The sequence below is a fragment of the Thunnus maccoyii genome, chromosome 13 (assembly GCF_910596095.1).
Source record: "Thunnus maccoyii chromosome 13, fThuMac1.1, whole genome shotgun sequence".
In the NCBI taxonomy this organism is placed as follows: Eukaryota; Metazoa; Chordata; class Actinopteri; order Scombriformes; family Scombridae; genus Thunnus; species Thunnus maccoyii.
In genome coordinates, this window is record NC_056545.1 from 8,652,482 (window position 1) to 8,678,797 (window position 26,316).

General features: G+C 37.8%; 1 protein-coding gene and 1 long non-coding RNA gene across 3 annotated transcripts; one reads left to right on the forward strand and one right to left on the reverse strand.

The window, feature by feature from the left end:
• Positions 1-4,995: 4,995 nt before the first annotated feature.
• On the forward strand, positions 4,996-26,316 carry arl10 (ADP-ribosylation factor-like 10). 2 transcript variants are annotated; one of them, XR_006099756.1, is made up of 5 exons: positions 4,996-5,313; positions 11,178-11,361; positions 19,063-19,238; positions 24,059-24,285; positions 24,804-26,316. XR_006099756.1 is itself a non-coding variant. In XM_042432289.1 (4 exons), the coding sequence occupies exons 1-4, from the start codon at positions 5,176-5,178 to the stop codon at positions 24,230-24,232; spliced, it is 672 nt and encodes a 223-aa protein (XP_042288223.1). In that variant the 5' UTR covers positions 4,996-5,175; the 3' UTR covers positions 24,233-26,316. The 2 variants fall into 2 exon arrangements, 1 of the variants encoding a protein (XP_042288223.1); XM_042432289.1 differs by having other exon boundaries at positions 24,059-26,316.
• LOC121910905 lies at positions 11,510-14,527 on the reverse strand. Its single transcript, XR_006099757.1, has 3 exons — positions 14,475-14,527; positions 12,934-13,030; positions 11,510-11,602 (listed from the first exon to the last, which is right to left on the reverse strand). It is a non-coding gene; the product is annotated as an uncharacterized LOC121910905 (long non-coding RNA).

Sequence of the window (26,316 nt, forward strand, 5' to 3'; positions counted from 1 at the left end):
CTTTATTTACTGTCCTTTCTATTTGTCTTTAACAAGACTTGACTGTAATTTTAATTCACAATCTCTAACTTAGATATGTGTTATGATGATGAATTTGGGGCCAAAAATTACATTATTTTTAATTTATTACCAGTGTTGAAAGAAGTACTCAGATCTTTTGCTTAACCACACGTAGCAATAAAGTAAAAGTACAAAAGTATAAACATCAGAATATACAAACCCAAAAGTAAAAGTACTCTTCATGCAGAAAGCCCCGTTTTAGAATAATGATTATTGTTTTATTGGGCTGTAATATTGCAGCTGGTAAACATAGGACTTATTGTAATGACTTTATGTGCTGCAGGGTAGCTTGTTAATTTCCTCCTGGACATCAATAAAGTTTTATCTTATCATAACCTTTAATAATACATCATCATTTATTTGCTGGTCTTATTTTGTGTTATCAATGAATCTGACAGCTGTTATTAAAGCTATGAAATGAATGTAGTGGAGTAAAAAGTACAATATTTTCTTCTGAATTGTAGTGAAATAGAAAATGGAAATACTCAAGTACAACATTGTATTGGAAAATGTTTATTCATTATTCATCAACGATCTCTGGAAGACATTCTGAAGCACATCTGATGTTTTGTCAACTATTTTTAATCATTATTTATCATTAGTTTTAGTTATCAATATCATTTTTTAATGTTCACAAGCCCTCAGATCTGTTACTGCAGGCTTGCTAGATACCCATAAACCTACCCAAAAGAAAACTTGAGATGCAGTTTTCTTCAATTATTCTCCCTAATTATGGAACACTTTACCTAAAGATGTTAGAGAAGAAAGCTTTAAATAACACCTAAAACATATCGTTTTAACCTAGCCTTTTGCACCTTTTCTTTTGCACCATATCCCACCATCTATAAGACATTTTATTCCATTTTCACTGATTGATTATGTCTTTTACTTAAGAATTTTAGCTGTGTTTCCTTTTTTAAGCTAATCTTGTTGTCATTTTGTATGAAAGGTGCTATACAAATAAAGTTATTGTTATTATTATTATTATGTTATTATTATGTTGTTGTTATGTTGCCTCTAACAAATAATTTGACGGTGCTTTATTCGTCCCCTGTTCCCTTTGTTAATAAAGTTGTTTAAAAAGAACAACCTGCAAGAGGTCAAAGGTCATCCATTATCTTCATCCCTCCCCTATTGTCTTTATAGTAACATGTATAAATATCAGTTTTCTTTTTGTTGTATTATCCATTATTACTTCATTATTTATTGTTATATTCATTATCATCTCATCTTTTATTGCAGTTATTTTTTGGTTTCCTCGTGGCTTTGAATATTTTTATTTAATTCATCTTTTAATGTTTTGTTTTTCCTAATAAAAGTATGTTTTAGCCCCTCAGTGCTGCAGCGCCGTCTGCAGGCTGACAGACTGAACTGCTGAACTGAAGACTGACTTCAGGTCAGTTTTACAGGCTGCAGATCAGGTGCTAACTGGTCGGATTTGGATGAAACTTGCAGGGATAAATCTCAACAGCTCTCTGTGTCAATTCTTTAAAAAATCACATCTGAGAATCAGAGGATGAAGCAGTAATTTCAGGTAAAGGAAGCACCTGGTCTGAGTTTGATTACAGGACATCTTCAAAAACACCTACATGATAAAATAAAAAATAAATTAGTCTTTACACAAAGTTGGACTGACATGAATGTTGCTAAACACAGGACCTACTTTTTGAATAAATTACAGTCTTGAGGGAGGCCGAGAGAAAAAGTTTGAATGTTAAACTCAAAGTTATTTGCATCTGATTTGGATAAAGTAAAATCTGGTTGTTATCAGATCTATGAGAAAACTTTGCGCACTTATAACACCAGTGTTTGCTCATGTAAATTGAGTAAATAATGTAACCGGCGGCATTTTTTAATTTTTATTTAATGGTGCCAATCTGTGGAAGAGTCTCAACTTTAAGGAATTATATTTTGACGACACTTTGATTTAATTTAATCAGTCAAATAAGTCATATTAGGTATTTATTTGGTGTGTTAGTGTAGATTGAATTAAGTATTATTAGCTTTAAATATGTTCACTGTGTTATTTTTGTATGTTATGTGTCTTTACTTGTCTTGTTTGTTATGTTATGATATGTTGGGATGTTCTCATTGTCATGTCTTTGGGTTCTTTTGTGTTTTATAGATCCATAATTAAAATAAATCCATTAATGGTTATTAAAAGGAGCATTTTGTCAAACATAGACCTCGGTTGTGTTGCTACAGGTCCGATTTTGATTAAATATGTCTGCATTTTTTCTCTCTGACTGACCCGAGGACATTAAAATTCCTCTAAACCCAATTAACTTGAATTGAGTATGTGAGTATTTATGCCATTTAGACATATTTTCAATTATTAATCAATCCTTTTACTTCATGTAATACGTGTGTAAACAAGAATAAAATATACAGTATGTCATAGATTTATATGACTTATAATCCTTTTAGTGGAGTTAATAATTACTGTGATGATTCAGGAACCAGCAACAATGTCTGTTAACCCCTAAAACAAGGAAATAAAGAAGAACTTGACTGTAGATGGAGCTCTTCACCTCTGTGTTTTCTCACAGTGAAGCTTTTTTTTGTTTTGTTGAACCTCTATTGTGCACAAACTATCTCTAACATGTTTTATTCTTTATCTGACAGTCAAACTGATCCACTTCATGTGTTTCAGCTCATATTTATAACATTTCAGCTCTTGTGTGGCTTGTTTGTCGTCCTGCGCTCAACGGCAGGTGGGCAGGGTGAATCTGTTGCCTTCAGGGCCTGTCGGAAATATTATATTAATTAAGTCCTCAGAGTGCATGAGCCAATATCCGGTTTCCACACATTTTAGTACATATGCCTGCAGCCCTGAATATATTACCATAAAGAGATCTTTTTTTTTTTACTCATGGGTTATCAGATATTATTTATTATTGTAAATTATTAGTAGCCGGAGGTCAGCATATTTCCTCAGAATAATTTATAGAGCTGCTATTAAGGCTTATTCCACTTCACCAGAAGGTTTAACTTCCGGAAAAACCCACAAAAATATGTCTGTATACAGTCACATGACATAATCCTGAAATAGTAAACAATTTTGGGCAGTAATGTTTTGATTAAAGGGTTCGTTTTGTCATTTTGTCACAAAAACAACTTGGATATGAAGTACTGTGCAAAAGTAGCAAAGTGAGGACGCTTTCAGAAATAATTCCATGAGTGGTTTTTATTTATCAATTAATTTCATACAAAGTTGAGTAAACAGCAGAAACCTAAAGTAAATCAATATTTGCTGTGAGCAGCTTTACTTTTAAAACAGCAGCAGTTCTCCTCAGTGTTTCAGGTTCTTGGCAGGTCGGTCGTTTCCTGCATTTTGGAGAAGTTGCCACAGTTCTTCTTCTTCTGTGGATTTCGGCATCTCAGCTGCTTCTGTCTCTTCATGTTAATCCCAGACTGACTCCATGATGTTGAGATCAGAGACCATCTGTTGCAAGACTCCTTGTTCTTCTGGTCACTGAAGATAGTTCTTTATGTCTCTGGTTGGATGTTTGGGGTCGTTTTCATGCTGCAGAATAAATTTTGTTCGATCAGATGCCTCCCTGATGGTGTTGCATTATGGAGAAGAATCTAAACATCTAAAGTGCCTAAAACTTTTGCAGAGTGCTGTATGGTGAGTCAGCTTGAAACTTGCAGCTTCCCATGCAGCAAACATATGAGTTTAATCATTGTTAATGTGATGAAAACCTGCATGAATCAGCTGCCTCCTCCTGCATTGTTTTATAAAACAGGTAACTGTTAAATGGAAGTTTAAGGACTGAAAAGTTGCTGGTTTAAGCACTTTCTCCTTCCTCATTATTACTACCATGGTGATCTTGAACAAGCCTCCAACAGATCAGATTGTGTTTGCACTGGATAGATTCCAGTTGTGAATGTGCTCAAATGGTACTTTCCACTGTTCCATGTCTGCGTTTGAATCTGTTGAATGTGAAGTAAAGTATTCCTGGAAACTACCCTGCATTTAAGGCAAGGCAAGTTTTTTTTATAGCACATTTCATACACAAAGAAATGCAAACTGCTTTACAGAATGCAAACGAATATAAGATTAAGAATAAGAACGATACATTTTTTTTAAAAAGACTAAAAGAGGTGAGTAAATGAATAGTCAAGTCAAGTCTGTTTTATTTATACAGTCCAATATCACAAATCATAAATTTGTCTCAAGGGGCTTTTTACTAATCTGTACATCAATACAACATCCTCTATCTGTAGACCCTTGATATGATTAAAGAAAGACTCCATAAAAAAAACAACTTTAAGGTCAAATTTAAGTTTAATTTCATGCTTTGTGGGGTTTTTTTTTAAGTTGATACTAACACTTTTTTAAACAAAAATATCTTAAAATGTGATTGTTTCTAGGCAAAAAAACAAAACAAAACAAAAAAACAACTAAATAATAGTCTTTTCCAACAGAATTTCATACCTGGCAGACGGGTATCAAACAACATTTAAATGTAGAATTAAGGGTGATAAAAAAAAATGTACAGTAAAAAAAACAATTTAACAGTGAAATGAAGGAATAAAATGCCAAATACAGTGATTTTTTTTTTTTTTAAACATTTTTGGGGAATATTTTGAGTGTAGTCCATAATTTCACAGCTGGATGGTGTTCTGTTGCAGGAATTTGGACTCATGATCTCAGTATTTGTAAAAATGCTGCTTTGAACTGATCTCAAGTGCAAAACACTGCAAAGTTTGACCCAAAGAGAGCACAGTGCTGCAGTGTTGGTTTTTTTTTTACTTTTACGCTACTTATTAAGTGCAGACTTGCCTTTAATTTGAGTCAAATAAGCACTGTATTTCAAATCTACATACTTTAACTTGTAAATGCACTAGAAACCGCATTTCCAGTTGAGGTTTTGGAATTTACTAGCAGACCTTGAACACAGCATTTTTTTTCCGCTTGCGCGTCTCGAAACAAAAACACGCGGAGCGCTCGGTCACATGTAGAGCGTCCACGAAGGAGAGGAAGGACGGAGGGAAGCGGCAGTTGGTCCCAACGTTACCGGTGTTCAGGCAGCAGAGACCCCCGCTGAGGTTACCCGCTCCTGTCGCTCCCTCCCTCCCCCGCTCCGCTCCGCTCCGTGCGCTCCTCATATGGTTCTCCTCCGGCACATCTCCATCGCCCTGACCGCCGCCGTGGCTGCCCTGGGCTCAGCGCTCTTCATCGCCTTGAACTACTTCTACAAGAGGCGAATATGGTCACCACAAGCGGAATACTGCACGATCAAGGAGGTGAGAGCGAGTCTTCTCATTTAACCTCCATTTTTTTGTTTAATTTTATTCTATTTTATTTTTCATTCAACTTAAAGAGACTGTTATTACTGACTGACTGAAGGAATGAATCCCTGCAGAATCCTGGTGATTGTAAAGATGATGATGATGATGATGATGAAGCTGTAACACTGCCGCTGATGTTTTACAGTGGTGATGATGAAGATGATTTCCATGATGATTATAATAATTTAAAAACATGCTGGTGGGAATGGGTGATGAAGAGGAGGATAATGATGAACTGACGTGTCAGTGTGATGATGGTGATGATGATGAACATGGAGATGAAGGCTTTGATTGTGATGATGATGATTTCTGGATTAATCCATTAATCGTTTGGTCTATAAATGTTAGAAAATATTGTTTTAGTTAGATGATTGTTTTAAGATCACATGAAAAGCAGCAAATCCTCACAGCTGAGAAGCTGGAACGAGGGAATATTTTGTGTTTGTGCTTGAAAATGACTCAAACAGCGCCCTCCTGTGGCTCCTGTTTGCAACTCGAGTCCGTATTTGTTGATTTGGAGCCAAAACCAAAAAATATGATTCACTAACAAGTATTGTTTGTGTATCCAAAGCCTGATATATCTTATTCCTCTGTGCCGTAGACCTCCGTTGTTCTTCATCAATCACATCAATGATCCACATCGCTGCTTCATCAAGAAGACAACGGCTACCGTAGCTTGTTTAGAAACGACTCCAAAGAGTAAAACAGCGATAAGATTGACTTTGTATTATGAGTATAATGAGAAATTTAGGTTGTGATATGTGGAACAACAAGCTAGTGAAGCTGTAAACAGAACCGTGTTCCTGCACATGCTCAGTGGCGTCTGCCTTACACAGAACTACTCTCCAGAGACTGAAAATCGCTGTTATTAGTCTTTGGAGCTGTTTCTAAACAAACTAATGTGACCAAACTCTTCAAGGACGAAGGAACATGTCACCCAGCGTGTGTTGATGTGTTTTTAATAGTTTTTGGACAACAATGGAGGTCTACAACACAGTGGAATAAGATATATCAGGATTTAGATACACACACACACACAATACTTGTTAGTAAATCAGTTCATTGGTTCGGCTCCAAACCTGAGATTTGTTGACAATAAGAAAAATATAGAAAATCACCAGAATGATCCTTTAATTGTTTAGTCAATCACCAGAAAATGAATCAGCAACTATTCTGATAGTCAATTAATTAAGTCTTTTTTTTAATCATTATCTTTTTGTCTCCGTTAATTAACTAATTCGTTTCAGCTCTAATTTCTGCTCGTGAAAAGAAAAAAAAAAAGATGAAAATAATTGCTGACGTGTGTTTCAGTTTCCCATCATGCAGCTGAGGTAACAGAACTGTTTCGTCACAGTATTGTCGTCTCGGTTTTCTGCAGGGAGACACAGAAGCAGCCGGTCGACTTAATGAATGATTCTCCAATGAAGCTGTACAGCTGCAGCCTGAATCTCTTAATAAAATCTATTTGCATGTCTCTAATCTTGTTTCCTCGATTCAATCAGCAGCAGCCTGTAACGGGCTTAGCCTGCTTTATCTGGCTCAGCCTGTCTTTAGAGGATAATGTTGTCAGTATCTGCCAGCAGCTCACTGCAGAGGGGATGTAAATGTTTTCATTCCCAGAGCCAAAGTGTATCTTAAACACACCGTCTTCCGCTTCAGAAAGCAAGGGGAGTTGATTACTGGCATGTTTTTTTGACCTGAAAGAGTTTGAGCAGGTGGGAGGGCTGCACACGCTCATTTTACACAGCGACACACAATTAACGGAAACAGCAGATGAAGATTCAGCTGCTGGATAAATTGGACGAGCAGCCGCAGGATGAGCCTTCAGTGTCTGCGATCCATTTAGATGTTTGTTGTCATTTTATTCTCTCTGCAGTTAAACGCACAAATGTAAACAATGTGGTGTCACATCGGTACAGTAGAGTGGAGTTTTAAAGGTATAATCCTTAAGATTTCCATTGTTTCAAACCACATTCTTGGTACTATTTATTGCTATTATATATGTTTTATTTCAGCTTTGGATTCTGTTATTACCTCTTTATAAAGTAGTTTGTGTTTCTCACGCAGGATTCGAACTGCAGACCTGCGCACGAGAGAGCAAGAGATTGACAGAAAACAAAGCATGCATGTATTCGAAAACTAGTTTGTACAATGTTTTGTCTGAGCTCGTCTGAAATGTTTATAGCTTTTTGGGTTGGCTGCGCATGAAGGTGGCTTGAAAAAGCTGCTGCTCATTAAGTGAACTGAGCATTTTCAATTTCATGTTAAAAAAAAACAAAAAACTGAGTGGAAACAGTACGCTTGGCTCCAGTGGAAAAGTTGGTTTATCGATAGAAACAACAAACTGCAATCGAAACTTAAAGAAAGTGTGTTTTTAAACAACAGTCAGGTGTCCATATGAACACATATCTGCAACATTTACAGTCTTTTTAGCATCAAATTCCCTCTTTGTGTTTCCTTGGACAGTGTTTCCCTGTTAGTATAGTAACAAAAAGAGGGACTTTGGCACTAAAAAGACTGTAACGTTGAAAGATATCTACTTGATTTGACTCATTTGGACGGCTGACGCTTCATATTAGCTTCAGATAAACTTTTAAATACATTTTTGCATTTTTCCGTCCTTTAAATGTCAATCAAGCTTCCACTGAAGAGATGAAAACATCAGAAAAGTTTCAGGAGCTTTTCGACCCTACTGGACACTAAAACCACCAATCACTTACTACAATTACTGTGTCGCTCTTGCTACTTAAAGAGTAACTACTCACAGGCTAATAGTCCTGCTTGCAACGAGGGGTGACAGCTTGCTTTTTCCACATCATGTGCAGCTGTGATGGTGGTTGGCACCTTTTAAACACATAAAGGCCAGAGCAGCTTTGTTTTTTCCTTCTTCTAAAATCTAGTGTGGATGCAACAAATTGAAGGTTGTTATCTAGAGGTTGTTAAAAGTTATTCTGGGAAATGTAAGATGTCAGTAGACGAGATAGAGAGTGGGCACACCAGCAAAAAGAAATTACAACATTTAATCACAGGGAGATGTCTTGGAACGTTGAACACGAGGAATTGATGATATGTGACAGTATTATAGGATCTCAGTTTCCTTCACTTCTCACTCCTCTGTGAAAGACAGCTTCACGTTCGCTATTCAGCTCTGCAGACAAGCTGGCTTTAGTGCTTCGGTGTGATAAAACATCACCAGTGTTGCCAAGTGTTCTGCTTTGCTGGAGTGTCCTTGAGCAAGACGTTAAATCGCTGTCAGATCCAGCAGTGCAGATCTGCAGTTGAGCCGGGATTCTTTTTTTTTTTCCTTCCTGCGGAAGAGAAAAATATTGAGAATCAATGCAGAATCATTGCCTTTTTATGAGAAATGTCTGAAGCGGCAGAACTGAGTTTAAAGTCTAAAACAAAAATTCTGTGAGCTGACAAAGAGAGCAGGAGATAAATGACCAGTGCACTGATGTGAAAAGATCCATTTCTCAACCAGACAAAAAAAAAAAAATCAGTGTTGAGTGTTTTGTGAGGTCAAAAACAGATTTTACGTAAATGTCTCCTGTGTAATCTTGGAGCCGGGTAAGAATTGATCACCTTGCACAAAGTCCAAACTGATAATGCTGCAAAAAAAAAAACAGAAAGTGTGAAAGCAGAACAAGCTCTGCAGCCTCAGAGCTACAGCGAGGCTTCAGCTCTGTCAGGGTTTGAGGTTTGGCTCCCAGCGGGCTGCATAAGCCAGAAATACATGGAGTCAAGCTACTGAAGTGTCAAAGCAGCCGTGTTTATCAGCCGCTGTTTACTCAGCAACACCAGCCAGAAACAACATGTCAGAAGAAATGAAATTCATCATCAAAATATGTTAAATTCATCATCTGACCTTATTCTGAAACAATTACAGGATGGTTGTGGTGTCGTTTTATGCATCAAGTATTACAATTAGAAATTAAAATCTCGTCTTAGAGCTTTGATGATCCATCAACAAAGCGAAGTAAAGCTTGATATTTTCGATAAAGTTCGCAGCTCTAAAAGGGCCGATATGACTTGCTAATTAACCCCCACAGATTCGCAGCAGCACGTCTGCAAGCTGCATGAATAAAGACTGACCTTGTGTGACTTTTAAAAAGGAGATGACTGACGTGTGCAGGATCTCGGAGGGATTATGGCGTCCCGGTGTCTCTCAGGCGCAGAGAGACTGCTGGGGTTTGAAGGCGGCTGCTAACCTTTTCTGAGTGTCAGCCACTCCTCGTTCTACTGATACAGGAGGCTCAGTGCGTTTTATCAGATCTGACCTGAAGATGCAGTAATAAAGAGCAGGTCTGTGATATCTTTTATTAAAGTATAATATCATGGCTAGTACCTTTAGAGGTTTGCCGACGCTGATTCATATTTCTGAACATTATGACATGTCTTTTGCACAGCCAGGGTCAAATTCCCAACTGTTTAATGTATTTATTTGGATACATAATCTGCAGATGTGCCATCCATGAAGTTCAATCCAAAAAAATGACAAGAAAAAGCAATCAAAATTATTTATAAAGCACATTTCAACAGTGGAAGTAATTCAAAGGGCTTCACATAAAAAGATAAAGATTAATACACTAATAAAATACAGCACAGAATTCATGAAGAAGAATAAAAACAAGCTAAAAACTTGGTTATTGAATTATTAAATTTAAAAAAAGCAATTAAAAAGTAATTATTTTTAATTAAAAGCTGAGTTTTTTTTCAAAGGACACCACTGAAGTTGCCTGTTTAGTGTCTGCTGTGGGCTGCTCTACAGTTTACGGTCATAGATGGAAAAAGCTGTATCTCTAATATTTTCTAAGTCCAGTGTTGAGAGAGCAGCTGGGTATTTGAGGTCCTAAGGGCTCGTTTGGGAATATATGGATTCAAAAGTTTGGTTAAATATGCTGGGCCTAAGCCATTTAAAGCTTTGTAAACCAAAATAAGGACCTTGAAATCAACTGTAAAAGCGACTGGGAGCCGGTTTAATGAAACCAATTTTTCAGGAAAACATCTTTCACTGTTCATATGGACCCGTGACTGTTGTTTTAAGGCAGACTTCACATATCAAAGCCCCCGTGCACAAAACCAACTCCATAAAGAAATGGTTTTCCGAGTTACGTGTGGAAAGATTTGACAGTCCTGCACAGAGCCTTGACCTCAACCCCATCTAACACCTTCGGGATGAACTGGAACGCCGACTTTTAGCCAAATTCATGACCCAACATGCTGTAGTCAGCAGGTTTCACAAAAACTGGTGAAAAATCTGAAACCAGAAGAGTGGAGGATGTTAATAGTTTATGATGACTCATACTTTTGGCCACAGTTGGACATAAAAGATGGCTGTGTTTAAAAACATGGCTGATACGGGGTGTGTTACATCTCCTGAAGTCGTGTGTTGATTTCAACATATACGGTATACTTTGTACTCTGCACTCTGGACTTGGAAAATTTTACAAGATAAGGAATGTAATCGTTTCTAATAGTCATGTCTCCCAAGTCCTGTTTTGTTGATGTGTGCTTTTGTGTAACTATGTATTTTACAGCCGGGTCTCCCTTATAAAAGAGATAAAAAAGGGACTTAGTGGTTAAATGAAGGTTAAATTAAAAGAATGTGCCAATACTATTGTGTGTGTTTAGATCCAGCTGTGGTTGGATGTGCCTAATGTGTGTCAGCATTAACTCTGTTAATTATATTTGTAAACCCATACACTGGCTCTTCTTCAAACTGAGCAAATAACCTCATTCAGTATTGAATAAATTACATGTGTTTAATTTGTGAACATGCACATTTCTGGAGTCTGAACATCTCTGTGCTCTGCCTCCAGGAGGAGGAGGATCGTGGGAAACGTCAGGTCCTTGTCCTCGGTCTGGACGGGGCCGGGAAGAGCAGCATGCTGCAGGGTTTGACCCCCGGAGAGCCGGCGGCTAAGAGAGGCCGCTGCCGCCCCACCCGCGGCTTCAACTTCATGAGTCTCAACGCCCCCGCCTGTCAGCTCGACTTCCTGGAGAGTAAGACTCCTTTTATCCCTTGAAATCAAACACCACAGACTCAGTGTGCAGTCTAGAAGGCCTTTATGCTTTATCAATTGCCATGAAATGGAGAATTGGAAAGAACTCTGTTCAGTTCAGCTCATTTGTGTCATTAAACTTACATGGTACTAAATAACTCCGCTCAGACGCCTGATTCTCTCAAAGATATTGACAGATTGAAGTGCAGGTTGTGGGAAGTGAGTCAGTAACTGAAAAAAGCCTGAAAATTTGGCATTTTATTGTGTTAAAGGACAAGTTCACAATGTTTCAAATGTGTCTTAAACCAGCAGTCAGGTGTCCATATGAACAGTGAAAGAGGTTTTTCTCGCTGTAATTATTCCTCCTGTTCATACTGGATATTAAAAGATCCTTCAAATGTGCTTTCAATGTAAGTGATGGAGGCCAAAATCCACAGTGTGTCCACACAGTCATTTAACAGTTGATGTGAAGCTTATATGAGGCTTCAGCAGTCTGGTTAGTTAGTCGTATCAAGTGGATGCCTGTCTGCCACATTTACAAGCTTTAACCAGCAAATGTTGGGTATTCCAAAACTAGTTTGTACAGCGTTTTGTCTGACCTTGTCTGAAATGTTTATAGCTTTTTGGGTCGGTCACGCATGAAGGTGGCTTGAAAAAGCTGCTGTCATTAAGTGCGTTTCCATTCAACAGAGCATTTTCAATTTGCACATAAAAAAACTGAGTGGAAGAAGTATGCCTGGCTTCGGTGCAATCGAAACAGTCTTAATGGAAGTGTGTTTTAAAACAACAGTCAGGTGTTCATATGAACACATATCTGCCACATTTACAGTATTTTTAGCATCCAATTCCCTCTTTGTGTTTCCTCGGACAGTGTTTCCCTGTTGAGCTGCAGGTGGAAGTATAGTAACAAAAAGAGGAACTTTGGCACTAAAAAGACTGTAACGTTGAAAGATATCTACTTGATTTGACTCATTTGGAAGCTGAAACTTCATATTAGCTTCAGAAAAAGTAGTTAGCATGCTAATGTTAGCTTTATAGCCCACTTAGTTATGTTAACATGCTAGCATTTAGAATGCAGTTAGCATGTTAGCATTTTGTTTTGTTTATTTGTGTACAGTGTTCACATACAAACATTTAACACGTAACATCAGTCTTAAAATGCATACAGTTTACATGGAAATATGATGCTAACATTTAGCTTGCATGCTAATATGTTAATAAACTAAGGATAGCATGTTAGCATTACATCATGTATAGACTGAGTTTAGCACTGCGTAATTTTGGCAAAAAGTTGAACTTTGGTCAACTTTTGCTGCAATGCAACGTAATCTGGTAACACAGTGGGTTGACCAATCAAATATGTGCTATTTGTACGTTATGTACATTACTTTATATTGTTTACAGGTAAAGGCATCAATATGCTACAACTGAACTGCACCCTTCTCTATGACGGCAGGATTTTCAGTCCACCTTCAAATGTAGCATCTCTGAACTTATATAAACACTTTTGGCTTCAGATGTTCAGATAACACTTCATAAAAAGTAGTTCCTTTCCAGCATACTCCGGCCTTACCTCAATCTGTTTTTGACCTGAATAGCTGGTTTGGGGCAAACCTGTCCGCATTGCGTGATTTGACGCCAGTAGGAGTGGTAGTTATATTAGTACCAATCTGGGGAACAAATGTGACAGTATTACTTAAACATCTGGAATGAACATGAAGGAACAGTCTGTCTACAGCTCATAGCCCAGCTGTTATTCAGGACTTGATCCAGATTTTAGTTGTTCTTCCTCTATCTCTTCTTTGAAAACCTGCTGCAACACATCACTTCAACACAGAGGCAATCTCTGGCATTTGCAATATTGTCCATATTTCAGTGATTGAGGAAAACGTCTAGAAATTTCAATTCAGTATAAAAGTGTCATGGAAGTTGACACTTGAAGCTTTTGCATAGAACCTTAAAAACTTTCACTGTGACTTTGTTGTCATATATATGAAATTTCACTCATAGAGGAGCATAGAGGAGATCTAACCGACGGGTCCAGTTAGACCGTGTTGTATTTACAGACAAACTCATAAACGGGCAAATTAGCGCTCCACTGAAAGCCACAAAACTGCACAAAATATAACATAAATGACTTCGCTTTTCATTGAACCAGTCTGAGTGTGAGACGCTCAGTTGCAGTCGGCCTCAGGATGAGTTTCTGTGGATGTATTCGGAGTGTGTCTCACTCAGCGGTTGATTTATTCATGATCTGAACACAGAGATCGGCGGTGCCAAGAATCCCTTTTTCATCTTTGAAAGTAAGAGGAACACATGTCACCGCCCACTCAGTCAGAGCTCTTTGCAATAAATGTTCGGGTCTTTGTCTCGGTGACATTGATGCAGAGGCATGTTGACAGCTCAGTGCACACTTACACTTATCAGAAGCTGTACAGTGCACAGGGGCCAACAAGTTCTCTTTGTGAAGTCCACTGGGAAAATCCAGCTAAAAGTCTTTAAACTCTAAATGAAGTGATGCAGCTCAGATCTGTTAGAGAAGTAAGTTTTGAGTAGCTGAGACTTGGGTTTGCGCTAAAGAGAAGTGCAACTCCGTATCAGAGGTAGGTTATTATATACAAAGTGTGTGTGTGTTTGGGGCTCATATTCTCAGCTTCCCTCTCAAAGTCTGACTGATATTAAATTGCCTGTATTGTCTGCTATAGCAACATATCTGCTCTGTAAATCACTTGTCCTTGTTCTGAGAAATTTATATTTACATTACGTTATCTGCTAATGTAAGCTATTTTGATACAGCAAATCAAATCTTACATAAAACGATAACGTGTTGTCCTATCATCAGCAGAGCAGACGGTTACACTGAGCCTGATCGCATCCTGCTACACAACACAAGAGCTACAGACTCTAAACAACAACCCACATTAGCTTTCCTGCTAAAGTCTCTTTCTTATCTAACTAACAAACATGAACACACACCTTGTCCTGCAGCTTAACTTGTTGAATGAGCCACCAAACAAACATTCACCGGGGTAAAGTGCACGGCTAACGTCTGTTAGCAGCTAGACAGCCAATTAGCTGCTTAGCTGCAGCACATTAAACAGCATATGAACATACCTGCAGATGTCACTTCGGACGCCTTAGATACTGGTTTGGTTCTTACTCTTCAATCCCACTGCTAACAACACACTGTGTGTCCATGACTTGTAGCTACAGCAGTTTTTTTTACACCGACACTCAGGCAGTCTGCCCCAAAGACCTTTTCTCTTCACTTTAATGATACAATACAATTAATAATATATTTAAAAACATGTCAACATTACTTTTGACTGCAAAGAGGGATGATTAAATGTGATTTCAGTTGGAATTTAAGGTCGTATTGAGACCAACATTTTATAAGCCTTCGTTCATAACTACTTAACTTTAGATTTCCCTCATGTTCACACTACTGTTGGCAGAACTGGTTTCAGCTACTCTGCACCTTTCAAATTGAATGAACTGTAACTGCCCTCAAACTACAGTCTTTCATTCCTCTTGGAGATTTTAAAGCTTTATTATCTGATCTTTTTTATGACTCTCATAACGGTTTTTATTAATTCTTTGTTGATTGTGGCTGTCTGGCTGTAGTTGTGTTGTTTCTGTTTGCTGATTGTGTGCTTGTCTTATGAATGGTTCTTATTCTCAGGCCTATTTTGAAAAAGAGATCTTAATCTCAGTGCAACTACCTGATTAAATAAAGATTTTAAAAAAAAGATTAGCTGTTCAGCTGCAGCACATTAAAGGGAAACTTTGGTGCTTTCAACCTGGATTTCCCATCTTTTTGTGCCTAAGTGACTAATGGGGACAACAATTTTTGAAACTGGTCCAGTATTGAGCGAGAGCCAAGTCTCTCTTCAGGAGAAGTCTCATTCTGAAATAATGTGAGAGTTGAGTTGTTGTTGAAATCAGCAAAATATTCAGCCATGACAGAGTAGGAGGGAGGCGTGCCGGGAGTGTTGTTGGAGTACAGAAAGTGTAAATTAGTGTTATCTAAAAAAATTTCAAAGTCATGGCTAAATATTTAGCTGATTTTGACAACAACTTGGCTCTAACTAATGGGGACAACAGACAGTTGTACCCAGTAGTCACTTAGAGACAAAAAAATGGGAAAATAGGGTCCAGGTTGAAAAATAAGTTTCCCTTTAAACAGCATGTAAACATACCTGTAATTTTCACTTCAGACCTGTTAGATGCTAACAGCATTGCTCTTCAAAATCCCTGTTAGTGAGACACTGTTTGTCCATGACCAGAGAACTGAGGGGCTGCAATAAGTTTTTAACTGTAAATCAGGCAAAGATATTCCAGTACAGCCCGAGAATATAAATATAGACCTAGAAATGTGCAGAATATGTCCCCTTTTAATATGCAGGGAAATCAGGGATGTAGTTTTTCAGTTTCTATACATATCCACATCATTCACATCCATATGACCCACTGTCTGCTGTATGCATAAATGTAGGCGTGTATTTAATAAAGTGGCCCGAAGAGCAGCTGCATGAGCGCCCTGCTGACTATAGAACACAAGCTGCTCACACCGCTGAGTGTCAGGTCCATGCTCTGTACCACCAGGTAAACAGGTATTTATTGCTGCCACATCACATCAGCTAAAGATGCATCACTACCCAGTTTCCTAGCAACATTCTCCATTAAGTCCACCACTAATGAATTCTTGGTGCGCTGTGCTCTGCTGAAGTCTGAGGCGGTGGGGACCTGAAGTCATGGCCGCCTCAGTGAGAGCAGTGATTCATCTGGCTGCAGAGTGCTGTCCGTCATTGTAGCTGCAGGTCGGTTCTTCTGCACAGCAGGATGATGATGATGGGAAGTTAAAGCCTTCAATCACTTTGAAACTTTCTCATCCACTGAAGACAGTAACTGAATTTTCTTACAAATGTGTCCTATAACTGTCTTGCCTTTCTTTCTTTATGATGCCATTTTATATCATAATCAAGCAATTAGCATGGCCAGATTAAATGACCTAACAAAATGACCTAACAATGCAGGACTGGTTTTAGTTGATGTTGTATTTTGGTGGTGTAAATTTCTTAACAAAAGTAGGGTGTTAATGCAGCCTTGGCAATCAGTCACTCAACCAATCAACCATTAGTCCACAGAGCAGGATAACAAGCTTGAGATAACACCCACCAGCTCTCCTTCAAGTTGTAAACATGTCAAACAAATCAATGAATCATGCACTCAGAAATACAGTTATTCTCCCAAAGGCCAAACTCAAACACATCTCAGTACTGAAACAAAGCCTCCAAAAACCAAGAGAAGATAAACATATAAAGAAAAGTTCTAAGAAGGCAATAAGAAACATATAAACAGAACCCATATAAAGAAAGAGGAGCTGTACAGTTTTATTTTGCTCACAGCCTTGCTGACGTATTGTCTGGAGGCAAGTAGATGGAAAAATGAATTAGACCAATTTCCCCCTGCAGAGAAACAGGGATATATAAATAATTGCTAAGTGCGGTCTTAGTTTATTTCATCCCTCAGTGAAAACTACATTACTGATTTCATTTGGTCTGGAGCACATCTGAGATTAATCTGCAGCCAATTTGTTTAAAAGAGAAATGTCAACAGCTCATCTAATTCTCCTTATCGACCTGTCCACTTTATTTGAAAGCAAACGAGAAATGCCCTCGGGCAAGGCACTGAGTCAGGGCCGTGTTGCTGTTTTTCCTAACCTGCCCATGCATATATCAATTTAAGAACATTACATCAGATGCTGTTTATCTCTGAATGCACTGTTGTTTCTGTTAATTGTATAATAAAACTGATATTTTGGGTAAACAGACCCCTCAAGGAGTAAAATAACATGTCACTCCTTTGTTGCTAAACTCTAATTATGGAAACTGCGGTGTCACAATTCACAGACTGTATCTCGACAACTACTTGATGGATTGCTATAAAATTTGGTACAACCATTCATGGTCCCCAGAGGATGAATCCTACTGACTTTGGTGATCCTTTGACTTGTCCTCTAGTGCCACCATCAGGTTGACATTTATGGTTCAGAGTGAAATATCTCAACAACTATCTGGTGGATTGCCATAAAATTTACAACAAATACTCAAGGTCCCTAGAGGATACACTCAAACTACTTTGGTGATCCTCTGACTTTTCCTCTACCACCACCAGCAGGTTAAGGTTTTCACTTCTACTGTGAAATGTCTCAACATCTACTTGATGTATTGGCACAAAATTTGGTTCACACATTCATGGTTTCTGGACAATGTATTCTAATGGCTTTGGTGATCTAACTCCTCCTTTAGTGCCACCGTGAGGTTAACTTTTTAGTTCTTTATTGAAATATCTTGACAAATATTTGATTGATTGCTGTGAAATTTGGTTCACATACTCATGGTCCCCAGAGGATGAACTGTAATAACTTTGATCTCCTGACTTTTCATCTAGCGCCATCATCTGGTCAAAATTTAAGTTTGTCTATAACCTGCCAAAGTCATGATGTTCCCATCAGTCTCGACTTTTGTGTTTACTACTAATTAGCAAATGTTAGCATGCCAACACACTGAACCAACACAGTGAACATGGTAAACATTATACCAGCGAAACGTCACCATGCTAGCATTATCATTGTGACCAAGAACAGCTTCACAGAGCCACTAGCATAATGGTTGTTTTAGCCTTGTTCTCCAAACAACACTAAATAGCATTAGGCCCATAGACTGTGATAAAATATTGGATGTAGCCACTGTGACGTCACCCATTGGTTTGTGGATTTGAGTATTGAAGCCTTGAGTTTGGAATTTTACTGTCGCCATCTTAGATTTTTGGAGCCAGAGGTGATGAGAAGTGGCCATACTTGGACAAGAGGGTGGAGCTTACCCTAACGCTAGCTGTTAGCTTGGATAGCATGGTGCATTTACAGTCTGTGGTTACCTGTGATAATGCTAATGCTCATTTTCGCCAGCGAAAAAAAGCCTTGAAACCATAAAAACAAAATGTATTAGAAAAACTGAACATCTGACTCCTTAGAAGGTCTTTTAAATGCTGAACAAGACTTTTCTTGGCGACCAAAATATTACAATTAACTTTCATTGACTTCATGGAGAAAACACAACTGAAAAGGTTCACGACACAATGCAGGTAATTACAACAGCACCATTTTGGTGAAACTACAACCCAAACTTGAAGGTGGAGATTCATTCTTGACCCTGGGAATGCAAATGTGATGAAACATTGTTAATTTTTGACCATATCCCACACAAATGCAAACTAATCAATGTGTCAAGTGATTCACTAAATACAAGCAACAAAAACCAAAACATGTAACCGATGCCTTTAGACATTAATTGGTGCAGGAAGTGAATGGAAATGTTATTAGATTGATGAACTCCAAGCTGGACATATGTTTGTAGAAAACAAGATTTTTTTTTAAGTTGGGTAATATTTGCACAGTATTTGTGGAAAGGAAAATCCATTTGTGATCACCATATATCATTTTCAAATTGTCATATACATTTGTATATCTGTTTTTTAGTATGAAAGATGAAAGTATAAAGACTTTGGCATTAAACCTCAATGGACAGAACCAAAAAAAACAACTGTTTTTGCGATTCTGAAACCTAAAAGTCAAAAAGGAAAGATATTGTAATAAGTTTGTATTTTATGATTATGATGGTTTGTGATTTCTCTGCTGCAGTTGGCGGTGGGGAGGACCTGCGGCGGTACTGGTCCGAATACCTGAGAAGGACTCATGTTCTGGTGTACGTGGTGGACTCCTCTGACAGGAGCCGCCTCCCATTGGCTAAGACTGAACTGCACCGCCTCCTCAGGGTGGAGCCTCAGCTGCCTGTGGTCATCCTGGGAAACAAGCAGGTAAACCAGATGTCCTGGCTATCTCATACCAGTGTTTTTGTACAAATCAAGCATTTACATCACAGCTAACCATTATGAAAACTTTGCTGTTGTTGTGGTTCAGAGTGTTTTTTAGATAGCCATTGATTTCCATTCATTTCCATACTTAAACAAGTGTTTCCTTGCCTGGAAGGGAGAAACAGGATTTATTCCTAAAAAAGAAACTTAATTTCAGTTTCAGCTCGAAAACAAGGTTTTCAATGCGTGATATGAATGACAAGTTCTAATCAATAACAATACCTAAAAGACATAAAAAATCTAAGACTGTAAAGGATGCTTTTAACACTTTACAGCAAAAATGTTAGGTACTAATACAGTAATTTAGTTAAGGAGATAAAACTAGTTCAATATTGGTGAAAATATAAAAGGAAACATTAAAGTTTCTTTTTATTTTAATTAAATACTCACTTAAAAGCCATCATACTCAGAAAATGAAAACCCTCAAAATAGTACACAGTGTTCCCGCTGTTCATTTATCCAGCATTAATGACCCGTCAGACTCCTGAAATAAACATTTCTACATTTCCTCCTCAGCTCATATTTCTTCACCCTGCACGGCACTTGTGGAATTATACATGACCCTTCAAGGGAAGCAGGAATATTTGTCACATCTACTGTCAGAGCGCTGCAGCTCTCATCCTCTCAGTACTGCGTGTTAACCACATTATTAGCAAGAAAAGGGAATCTGAGATAAAACTCATTGCACTCATTGTTAAAACATGCAAAACAGACAACACACTCTTCCTTCCCTACTTTGAGATTAATAATAGGACAAAAAATGTGAATAATTTATAAAAAATGGGAATTAAAAAGTATAAAAAGAAATGAAAAAAAAAGACTTGAGCCTTTTTAAACCTCTTGCTTATGGATTTGAAAGTTGCTTCAGAAATCCAGATTTTCTTTTAGGGCACACTGGTAAGCTTTGAAATTTAACATTAAAATGTTAAAAACAAATACAGTATTTCTCATTAGGCATATGGTTTTAGTGATTTGCAGGTCAAAAGACATCTAGGTTAAAACCGCTACATTTGGTTGAATAATGAACATTTATTAGACGTCTACAAGATCTGCTTTACTCTGAACTATAGTCAATGCCTTTAAAGACTGTTAGACATCTTAAAAATAGTCACTTCTCAAGCAAATTTTGCTTGTTTTTGTCTTTTTTTTTAACTTACTGTACAGGCAAATGACAAAATTAGTGCTTCCTGGTTTGAATTAAACAACTTGTGCAGTTTTGACCAAACCTGCATGGATGATCCCCATATAGCCACGCACTAAAAATCACTGGGTTAAAGTTTTATCCAGATTGGGTAAATATAGCACTAATACAAATTGAGTTAACCTCACCCAGTATCAAATCTGTTATTTTGACCCAGTATTACACACAACAAGCTTTAGGTAAAAACTGTCACAAATGTGTTGTTTCTTGCACAAAACGATGTGCATATGACATTCAAAAGATACACAAGTTATCAACAATCAATGACAAACTGTGACACGTAAGTTTAAAAAGAGTGGAGTACATTATAACAAGCTTTAGTTTAGTATAGTTAACGGCAAAATAAAAAATAACACTAAAACTTTGTCAAAACAACCCCTTGTCTTGAGTGGCTTTCTGGGTAACATTAATCCTGTATTGTGTCTGTGCTATATTGAGCCAAATTGGGTAAAATTTTAACCCAGTGCTTTTAGTGTGCGTATTTTGGCCATACTGTAATTTTCACCATAATGTACCAATATATGGCTAAATACACACGTGGCAAAGGTCTCGACAGCTCGGTGCACTAGCTACAGACAGATGCTGCATATTTTTGCTGTATTTTGCCAAAGGAATAGGTTTAGATATTGATGTACTTTTACTTACCACAAGCACTCAAACGCACCATCAGGTAGTTTTCAAAGCAGTATACTACCTATATTACCTTACTGTAAAATAATAATGCAACTTTGACACAAATAAAGGAAGACATACTGTTTATTGTGACGGATGGCCAATCTCAAACAAGTTCAAAGTCTGTGGAAGTTACATTTTAGTATGCTGAAATGAATGGAAATCAGTGGTTGCCTGTATAAAAACATTCATCCAGCTAAAAATAAACTTTCTTTGGAAACTTGTTGGAACGGGTTGTCTCTAAGATGATCAAAGTGCATTCAAACTATTTTTTAAATCAAGCCTAAAGCCTAAACCTCTTGAAGTAAAAGAAATCATGTATTCAGTGGGAGGAGCTCCTTTTGACAGTGATACTGGCTTCACCCACCACTACTTTCTTCTCTGCCTCACCACTCGCTCTGTTTAAACAATACAAAGGAGCAGCAGAACCTGTGTGTTGGAAAAGATGTGGCGGTGCAAAGAAACGAGGCGGACAACTATAGACTGTAGGGTTGAATGGTTTGTGTAGGAGGGTGGCGTTTAATTCACCGTCTTCACATAGAAAAGTTTTGATCAAAACTGAGTTTTGTTATTATGTTAATAGTAATTTTACCCTTACTTGTTAAGTTTTGTGAGTTGTAATATGTTTGTTGGTAATGTTAACTTTGGATATCATACTGTGGATATCATTCCTTGATTAAGAACTACAAAACAACAACATCATTTTCTCTTTTGGAAAAAATGAAAAGGTACAATTAAGGTTCATATTGAAGGAACACTCAACTCTGTGTTTTGACTATCAAACAATCACCCTTCATAGGCCTGAAAGGACGCTCTGAAAGTCGTAGCTTGCTACTTAATGGAGGTCTTTAACTTGAACAGCTACAATGGATTCCAATGGTGAACAGCATTTTCCAAAATATAAGCTTCGGTTTGCCAGTGTAGTTAACTGTTTGCAGTTTTTCTTATCTTAATTAAGTGTAAATGCAAACAGGAAACTGTGCTAGCGACAAACTGACGCGGTGTATATCTTGGCCAAACAGTCTTTTTTTTTCGTATTTGCCAAAAATTAGCTAAACACAGCCTCTGTTTTGCTATAATGCAACTGTTTGCTTCTGTTAATGCAAACCAGTGGCAAATGCAAATTGCGCTAGCAACAAACTAAAGCTTTGTGTAATATTTTGGCCAAATGCTCATATTTTTCAGATATATTTGACGAAACTTTGCTAAAGCTTGGTTAACTGTTTGCAGTTGCATACGTTAATCTCAGCAGAAAAAGTAAGTAGCTAACCGTGCTAATGCCAAACATCCATTTTTTTGCCATATTTGCCAAAACATAGCTAAACACAGCCTATGTTTGTTGCCAGCTAGTGTGGTTCTGTTTGTCACACATTTCTTATGTTAATCGAGTGCAAATACAAACAGCACAAACTGCGCTAATGACAAAATTTAATTGGCCAAACACTCATATTTTTGCCATATTTGCCAAAACTTAGTTAACACAGCCTCTGTTACCAACTGGTGTGATTTGACACACATTTTTTTATATTACTCTCTAGCGGAAAATGCAAACAGTTAACCATGCTAGCGACAAACTTAACCTGTGTCTTATTATATGTTGGCCAAACACTCATATTTTTGCCATATTTACCAACATACGGCTAAACACAGCCTCTGTTTGTTGCTAAATAATGTGGTTAACTGTTTGTGATATGTCGCACTATTTGCTATTGTTAATCTCCAGCAGCAGATGCGAACAGTTAACCATGCTAGAGACAAACTAGAGCTGTGCATAACTATATTTTGGCTAACCACTCATATTTTTGCCATATTTGCCAAAACCAGCTCTGTTGGTTGCTAGCTGTTACAATGAACTGTTTGCATTTGTCGCACACAAGCACATTTGCTTATGTTGACAAATGAAAACAACTAACTGTGCTAGCAACAAACTAAAGCTGTGTATATAACTATATTTTGGCCAATTAAACAATCATATTTTTGCCAAAACACGCCTAAACACAGCTTCTTTTGTTGTTTATTGCTAGCTAGTGCGGTTAACCGCTAAAACTGTGTCAAACTATAATTTTGTCAAACACACCTGAACACAGCTTCTGTTTGTTGCTAGCTTGGCTAGCTTTGTTGTGTTCGCCGTGTAAGACTTAATGCACTAGCAACAAGCAGAAGTTTTGTATGAAGCCAGTTGTTTGCTTCTGATGTTCACAACCTAAACTAAGCTAATGTGATTGTGCGAGATAAAGGAGAACAGCTAACCATAGTAGCAACAAAGAGAAGCTGTGTATTTTTTCAATATTATGTCGAATATGAGAGTTTGGATAATACTAATCATACAGATGGACAGTGGAGAAGTTTTATTTTTCTGTAGGAGTGGTTTGAGAAGTTCTTACTGTCATTTTTATACAAAAACAACAGTGTTTTGAATGAAGGTCTTGAAGAAATGTTCCGTTAATCCTTTAATGTTAATTGGCTTATATTATAATTTCTTAATAAGAAGCAAATAGATATATATAGATAGAGTACTTTTATTAATCCCAAAGGGAAATAGTGTTACAGCAGCCACTTTACGTAAATCAAAACACAAAAATAATGAGGTGGGTAAAAGAAATCATATGCAATTTAAGCCTAAATTATACACAATAACTAAACAGACTTACTCAAATATAAAAATTAAATAGAATAACTAAAAATAGATTAGAGACTAGAGTTATAACCATAACTATAATATACTATTTGCTGAGTATACACTGTTCAGTTGTGTTAATATGCTATAGTACACTGTACTGTACACAATACTGGCACAGTGATGTTTTTTGGTTCTTGTCCTTGAAAAACAGTAATTTTTTGTTTATGATGTAGCAAAAACTGGGTATAACCTCTTCCATGTTCTTCACAGGATAAGCCCAATGCCGTGAGCGTGTCGGAGCTCCATGAAGCCTTGTCTCTGGGCTCTGTGATCGAGGACAGGAAGCTGTTCCTCTTGGCTGCCCAGCTAGGCTCGGATGGAGCCCTGAGGAACTCCTGCCGGGGCCTGGACACCTTCCAGGACCTCCTGCTCCAGCTCATCTGATCTCATCTCCCCCAACAGAGCTGCAGAGGAGGAGATGGAGGGACAGAAACAAAGTAACGGCTCGAAGATATCTTCCCCCTCCTTGTTTAAGCTCTGGCTCAAAGGAGGAGGAGGAGATGACGAAGGCTGCAGGAATTTCCATACCAAAAAAGAGTAGATTGAGAAGATGCCAGTACTTCCTGCTGCTCCTTCTCCTCATCTGCTTCTTAATCATTTTCAGACTACGTCATTTTAGAAAAAGCAAAATCCTCCTCCTCTTTCAGCTCATGTCACTTACACTTTTTATCCAAATTGTCTTACTCACTGAAGAGGAGGAGGTGAAGAGGGAGGAAGACGAGGACAGATGGTGGGACAAAAAGATGAGGGTTTGTTCACCTCCTGCCAGTGACTCAGACTTGGGACTAGTCTTAATGTCAACTTGTGACAGGTTTATTTAAGCACGTAGATTGCACTGTATATATATATGTATATATATATATATATATAAAATGTGAAGTGTCAAGTATGTAGATGCACATACAGATTTTCGTCTGGTTTGCTGTAACTTGAAAACCTTTTTGTGTGTGATCAGAGAAATCAGCAGAGCAGAACAGGCAACATTCAGGGTTTGCCAGGTTGGAGCCCCCAGAGACTAAAGCTGCACCAGCTCTGTGAATTCATCAACCGGGTCTTAAGAAGATACTCGCCGACTTCTGCACAGAGGCTTTTCTGAGATCTAGGAGAATTTTGCAAGGGAATTTAAAAGGACCCCTTGACATTTTGAAAAGAAGTGTGATGTTTTTTTTCTCACGACTCTTGTCAGACTGTGGGGGGAAAGTTTCTACACTTTTCCATGACTTTCTTCACAGCAGCCTGAGAACATCTTAGGCATTTTCATTTGAAACTAGATTTTCTTTGGGTATTTTTTTTTTTTTTTTTTAGCGAAACACTTAACAAACACAGCCATCTAGCACATATCACACTCAACTTTGCCTTTTCCAAACAGACAAATGAATGCGTTAAATGTACAGTTTCTTTTCCAGATGACAATTAAAACAGAACTTTGTACAGACACAATCAGGAGTCATACAAGGTCATAGGTCAAGGTGAAAGGCAGGTCAAAACCTTCTCTCAATCAGTACCTAACGCTCATCTTTAGCACAGTTTTGCTTTATAATTACTGACCGTTAGCTTACCAGGATAACGCTAACAAACAGGCTAAGCTTCCTGACTTTTTCCCCACCTCTCTGCAGCTTTGTGTCTTTTATCGACAACACATGACACACATTGAAACAGATCACTGGAGCAACAAGAGAGATAGATCAATTCCTTAACAAATTAAACTAATCAAACCTAACTTGAGTCCAGAGATTTATGCAACACAACAGCCCAACACCAACCCGAAAAATGTTATTTTGACTGCACCCTTCACATAGCAAAACTTTAGTCCAATATTTTTCTTTTTGTCAATAAATCCCAGAGAAAGGCCAGAATTAACGATGTGGTTGTCCCTGTCAATACTTCCCTACCCTGCCTGTGACTCTCAGTGCCAAGCCCATTGGTTCCTGCTGAGGACATAAATCTCTAAAAACAGCTCACAGATGTATAGATTCATTTTTTTTAAAAGGTTCAGTAATTTCCTAAAACAGCTGTGGTAAAATGAAGGATATAGTGCATTCGTTGGGGATTATTTTCAGCGTGGGAGGAATACACATTTTGTGCTCTAGAGGGTATTTCAGGCAGTTTCCATCCAAATGCAGTGCAAATTTCAACTGTAATTCCAGAAAATTGCTAAAAGAAAATGCAAATTATTGCGCATTTCCATTCACTGCTGTTATACTAATATTAGGAGTTAATGTGTTGATATATACAGCTGGTGGTGCAGAAGAAAAGGGTGCAACAAGATGATCTCAATAGGCAAAAAACAACGTAAAAAAACATGATGGAAATATGACATTCTGTTTGTTTCATGTATTAATTTGAGGAACGTTACAGTTTCCTCATCGCTCCACAAGGATCTGATGTTTTCGTCTCTTCGATCAAATGAAAAATGCCTTTTAAACCCTTTTAGATCACATCCCTGGTCATATTGTGCACCTATTTAA

Bases quoted from the DNA above. Each gene is read 5' to 3' on its own strand.
- arl10 (XM_042432289.1), top strand. From the start codon at position 5,176: ATGGTTCTCCTCCGGCACATCTCCATCGCCCTGACCGCCGCCGTGGCT. The intron at 11,362-19,062 runs GTAAGACTCCTT...TCTCTGCTGCAG, and splicing joins TCAGCTCGACTTCCTGGAGA to TTGGCGGTGGGGAGGACCTG. The intron at 19,239-24,058 runs GTAAACCAGATG...TGTTCTTCACAG, and splicing joins TCATCCTGGGAAACAAGCAG to GATAAGCCCAATGCCGTGAG.